A 5,934-nucleotide genomic window follows, 5' to 3' on the forward strand; every position below is an offset into this window, starting at 1 on the left:
TTGGATCTCAATTGCCACCACAGTTAAGTTCGTTAATGGGCAAATCGAATTAGGAATTCAGTAAATTCTGTCGTTCAATAATTTTAATTGGCATGAAACATTGCATTTATATCTAAAATAAAAGTTTCAAGCTTCAGGCAAAATTTCCTTCTAATTTGAGTGGGTTTCAAAACCGTTGATTCACTAGAACAGTACAATACTAATTAATCCTTTAGAAAAACAAAAAACAGAAATCGACGTCTGTTTTAAAAATTGACGGACCACATAAGTTTTCAACCTTTCTTATGAGAAAAAGTTAAAGAAGCGATAAGATTAAAATTTTAATTTTTGGTAATTCTTTGAAAAATAATTTCATCGAATTTGAATCTTCAAGTTTTAGGCTGCTGATCACTTGAAACCACCCAATATTGTTCAGGACATTTTTCCAGGTCTTCAAATTTGATGGGCGCCAAGTCAGTTAATAAAATAAGATACACCTTTTGGCACAAATATGTTTTCTTATCGAAAAAATGATATTTTTCGAGTTATATGCAAAAAACACCAGAAGAGAATATTTCTTAACTTTTTTTGCATTTTTTTCAATGTTTGGCTTCGTATTCAGCACCTCAAAAAAGTATGAAATTGAAAAAATCCAAACTACCACTTTCCTGTGAGAGGCCCAGAGCCGTATTTAGGAGCTATTGTGCCTATGGCAATATAGTAGACAGCGCCCCCATTCACGAAGATTTTTATTATAATTTCTTATTATATTTTTTTTGTTCATAATTTAAGTTATATATTTTCGTTGAAGTTTTGAAATATTATACAGAATAATCATGAATAGTTACGAAAAAATTCAGGCAGCGATTTCAAAAAATAGCCTGGGTGTTTCATATAAACTTTTTTTTGAGCCTCCCCTTGCTTAGTTACAGACCCCTAAAGATGGCATCCCAAAAAATAGCTTTTAATTTGTGAAAAGTTTATAATTGCTTTCTTTTTTGTTACATTTCTTTTATATTTGTATCAGTATCAATAAAAATATCGTTTTGACATCCGCCTATTTGATAAATTTAAGGTCGAAAATAATTTCAACCTAGCCACAACTCAGGCGTATTATCTGTTGTTATTTTTTTTTCTCTAAAACCGTCAATTTTAGCAAAAAATTTGTGAAGGATGGATCAGTCTATCCAAAATTAATTTTCTTATTGTAAAATATAAGCAAAGAAAAAGTTATTGCGAAACAAGTCTACCCCTTGGAATCATAGAGGAACACCACCGACAATTTTCTTGAATGCCTTCTCGCCCGCATAAAATGTCAGCTCAATTTCATTTTTGTGAATTTTTTGGTTTTCAAGAAAAAAAATCCGCCATATTTAGGGGGCTTTAACTTAGCGGGAACGGGCTCAAACAAAAAAGTTTATATGAAAGACTCCCCTATTTTTTGACAAAGAATCATCCCCTAATTTCCAAAAACACCCAGTACATATTTACTAATTTTTATTGAAACCATTGACATACACATTACATATAAATAAAAAGAGATAACTCCTGAAGATCTGAAAAACCGATCGTTATAAAATTTTATCAAAGAAAAATGAAGCCGGACTTCACAAAAATAGATGGTACCGTTGGTGGAAGGAATACTGACAAGCTTGATGAAGCGCAAAAAACTCGTGAAATAGGGGTCAGCACAAATGCCTACGCGCGACCGTAATATTTATGATCTGAATGCGGCACCTTTGATCATGCGAACGCTCGACAGAAATATTTATGACTAGATTACGGCACGCTTGAAAATAGCCAATATTCTATTATTTCTTACCTCAAATTGAAGTTTTGTTGATCTTGTGATTGTTTTAGGCATAGTATGCAAATTCTAAGTAAGACTAGCAATATTTTCAATTTTTTCAGATTCCTCGGCATCGCTTGTTGCGAGGGGTATATATAAAAAACCGAGTTGTGATCTTTCGAATCATTCCGCCTGGTGCTCTAATATTTTTCATTTCGATATTTTTGGGCGCCCCTGCGGACCTTGCGCCCGTGGCAAGTGCTGTTGTTCGCGCAGAGTTGTCTAAAAAAATGTAATTTTCACTCTTTCTTCTACGGAATACACCATTTTAATTTTACTTCGAATTTTCAATCGCTTTGACACTCTTATAACGTTCTTAAAAAATCACGATAGACTGAGGTTAATCGAAAACATGGTCCGTCTACTTTTTTGGACAAGAAATTATTATTTTGTTGGACAAAAAATTAACAATATAACTACTAAATACCTTCCAAATGTGTCGGATACGAAAAATATTTTCTAGATAAATTCCACATTGCCTCTTCCACTATTTCCGCTGTTATTTCATTATCGATGGATATTTTGAAGCGAAATTTTAGCATCAAATAGAACTCGATACGATCTTCAAAATTGGTTATCGCAACACCCCTCACCTCTTTTTAAAATCAAGGGGGGGTTGGTTGACGTAACGGGGATGCAAAAAGCAGAAAAGTTGTTTCCCCTCGAATCAGAAATTGACAGCTCTGAGCGATTTTCCACATTTTCATTTTAAAGTCAGAAAATTGAGGTATTTTCATTGGATCACCCTGTATAATCCAGAATGTTTCTCTGTATTTTATATCTGATAAGAAAGTTATACTTATATTGATAGAGGAAACTTGGCCCTACGAACTCAAACAACATTTGAAAAAGTAAAACAATGCAAAATTAATTTCATTCATGTTTAATAAAATAAAAGAGATCACAGTTTATCAGCGAAATATTCGCCCATTTACTCGCAAGTCTTGATGAGGGGTTGCACGTACATGGAGGCTCCAAGACATCCAACCGTGTTGGCGATGTAATCGTAGAAGTTACTTTCTAGAGCCCACATCAGCCTCTTGTAACCAGGTACAACTTGGGTGGACAATCTGCAATCACCACCCTTTTGGACTAGAAGAAAGTTCTCAGGTTTGAAGGTTGTCTCTGAGTTCCAGATGAAGATATCAGATTCACCCTTGTATCTGAAGAAGATGGCGGCACCGTTGTCAGTTCCCAACATGACGATTTTGGTACCTGGGGGATTCACACCAGCTTCCACAACACATCCATTAGCTTGTCCTTGATAGATCAGTTCAGTTCTGATGGAGAAAAGTTTGGGAGATGAGAGGTAGGTAAGATAGATCACATTTCCACATGATTTCCTTGCTAGAGCAATGTAGAGGACATCTTTGCTTTCAGGTACTGCGGCTGCGGGGAGAACCACTCTGAATACTTTAGCAAGAGACACGTTGTAGACGAGTATGGAGCCAGTTCCAGCATCGGAAACATAAACGAAAGCTGTGCCATCAGGAGCGTAGTCTACCAAGATGTATTGTGGCCTGCTTTCTGGAAGGATGAAAGGACTCAAGTCAACAACCTTTACAACTATTCCTGTGGCAGCATTGATGGCGACAATCTTTGGTGGACAACGACGGATAGGTTGTTCCAGAGTGTTGCAGATACCCAAGTCCAAAACCCATAGGATATCGTTGGGATCCAGAACAATATCGATAACGTTTTGCAGAGCTTCGCAGTTACCTTCTTCTTGGATGGACCAGCAAGGGAAGGGTTCGAGGATAGCTTTGCAACCTTTGGATTTCAATGAGAATTTGGCTAGGGTGTATGGCACACCATGCTTGTATCTTGGGAGTGCTACAATGGCATTGTCCTGGTAGACTTGCAGTCTGGTGGCGATTACATTCTTGGGTATGTATCTTCCAGTCTGTTTGTAGATGTTCTCAGTGCTCTTGCAGGGAAACGCAAGTTCAGTACCGCTTAGTTTGTAGCTCAGATCGGGCAAAAGATTCTTGTTGCAATCAATGGCGAGTGCACCTACGAAGAGACCTGCAGCGAGGAAGAGTATACTGTAGACTCCCATTCTAGATCTGCGAAAAAAATCATGAAATTTAGTTTCGTTCTGTGGAATCCACAAATAAATACTTACTTTTTGAATCCGCAGATTGCAAAATGGGAATGCGTGACTCTGAGGGTTTGCATAGATTTTATATCGGAATATTCGATTTTGTTTAAGATTGCCGCATGCACATTACTGAAAGCATTTGAACCTCGGCCTTGATTCTGAAAAATTGTTTACTCGAATCGTATAAACTGGGTCAATGTTCGACATCAGGTGGTGTCCGATGTCAACGTACCTTTTCATTCTGGATTCTGATCATTAATCTGTTTTCATGGATTTTCCTCGATATCTATTTTCATTATAAGAACATTGGAGACCTTCAGGAAAAACTAAAACATATTTTCAGTAGTAAATAGGACTATACATATTATTGGATTGCTTTCTATTCTACTGAAATGAATAGAAGATTTCAAATTACGGAAAAATATACTCCAAATTTTTTGAGTAGGTACCGGGCTTTTCACCATAATTTAACCCCCCTTTAGCTTTGTTACTAAAAGAGGTACAAAAAAATGTTTTCTACAAAAGTTTCACCAAATCGACTAGTGTTTTTTGAAATGATTTCACGAAATGAAATATATACAGAGTGGTCAACATATTGATTGCAACTTCATTTTTTCAAATGGAACACCCTGTATATTTTTCTATATTTGACTAGCTCTTTTTCCCCTGATTCCGAATATATAACATATGTTTGGCCTATCTCCCTTATTCTGAGTACTAAAGAGTTTCAAATTTTAAGAACCACCTGACAATCTGAGTAATCAGTTTTCAAGAGGAAGGCAGCGATAACTCAAAATGCCTTTTTTTGAGTTATCTCGTAAGCAACGATATATAACATTCGTTTGTCATATCCATATTCATCGAATATTCACTACACAGAAGCGGAAAAATTTGAAATATTTATGTGAAGAACAATAAAAATAGGAAAGCTACAAGGAGAGAATATGTATATGGAGAACTAAAAAAAAAGCATTTTGTATCATCGCAGCCTTCCACTTGAATATTGATTACTTAGCTTGCCAGGTGGTTCTTAAAATTTGAAACTCTGTGGTACTCAGAATAAGAGAGATAGACCAAACATATATATTCGAAATCAGGAGAAAAAGGTCTAGTCAAATATAGAAAAATATTCCAGTTGAAAAAATGAAGTTGCCATCAATATGTTGCCCACTCGGTAAATATTTCATTTTGTGAAATCATTTTAAAAAAACACTAGTCGATTTGGTGAAACTTTTGTGGAAAACATGTTTTTGTACCTCTTTTAGTAAAAAAGTTAAAGCATGCTTTAAAAGTTCGGTTTTGCTCTCTTCTCCTATCGATAACAAGTTTTAAAGGGTTTTCCAATAAGAGGTTTTATTTCGATGTAAAGAAAAAACGAGTATATTCAGAGAGAAAACAATGGATATTTATTTCATTGGAAATATGGATAACTATATCAACCAGATGGATAACTATATCAACCGCCACCGCTACGGTTAAAACATTTTATCTTTTCATGAAATTTTTCATGACCTATTCGCACTTTTGCGGCTGTATGTCCTTGATAAATTCAAGAATTCCATCATTGAGATCTTGAATGGATTGTGGTGCATTGGCATAGACGTATCTTTCACATGCCACCAAAAAAAAAAGTCTAAAGTTGTTAAATCACAAGATCTCGGTGGCCAATTGTGATCCCTTCGAGAAAAAACACAGAAGGAAACTTTTCGAGAAAAATTCCGATCGTTTCGTTGCTGGTGTGGCACGAAGCGCCATCCTGTTGGAAATAAACATCGCCGACATCAATATCTCCTAATTTTGGTCAAAAAAATCTTAAATTTCAGCTCGGTAGCACAATCCATTGATCGTAACAGTTACACTAGCCTTATTTTCGAATAAGTAATGTCCAATCACACTACCAGACTCAAAACTGCACCAAACAGTGACACATTGAGGATGGAGAGGCTTTTCAACAATCATTCTTAGATTTTTCCAATACTCAAATGCTGGAATTCTGCTTATTAAC

The 5,934-nt window shown here is 35.8% G+C and overlaps 1 protein-coding gene across 1 annotated transcript; it reads right to left on the bottom strand.

Moving 5' to 3' along the window:
- Positions 1-2,695: 2,695 nt before the first annotated feature.
- Positions 2,696-4,107, bottom strand: LOC123683208 (major royal jelly protein 1-like). Its single transcript, XM_045622111.1, has 2 exons — positions 3,954-4,107; positions 2,696-3,894 (listed from the first exon to the last, which is right to left on the bottom strand). Exons 1-2 carry the CDS (start codon positions 4,004-4,006, stop codon positions 2,760-2,762), a joined length of 1,188 nt encoding a protein of 395 aa, XP_045478067.1. The 5' UTR covers positions 4,007-4,107; the 3' UTR covers positions 2,696-2,759.
- Between the last annotated feature and the right edge of the window lie 1,827 nt (positions 4,108-5,934).

Source organism: Harmonia axyridis, chromosome 6, assembly GCF_914767665.1.
Source record: "Harmonia axyridis chromosome 6, icHarAxyr1.1, whole genome shotgun sequence".
Lineage (NCBI taxonomy): Eukaryota > Metazoa > Arthropoda > Insecta > Coleoptera > Coccinellidae > Harmonia > Harmonia axyridis.

Bases quoted from the DNA above. Each gene is read 5' to 3' on its own strand.
- LOC123683208 (XM_045622111.1), bottom strand. From the start codon at position 4,006: ATGCAAACCCTCAGAGTCACGCATTCCCATTTTGCAATCTGCGGATTC. The intron at 3,895-3,953 runs GTAAGTATTTAT...TTTTTTTCGCAG, and splicing joins GCAATCTGCGGATTCAAAAA to ATCTAGAATGGGAGTCTACA.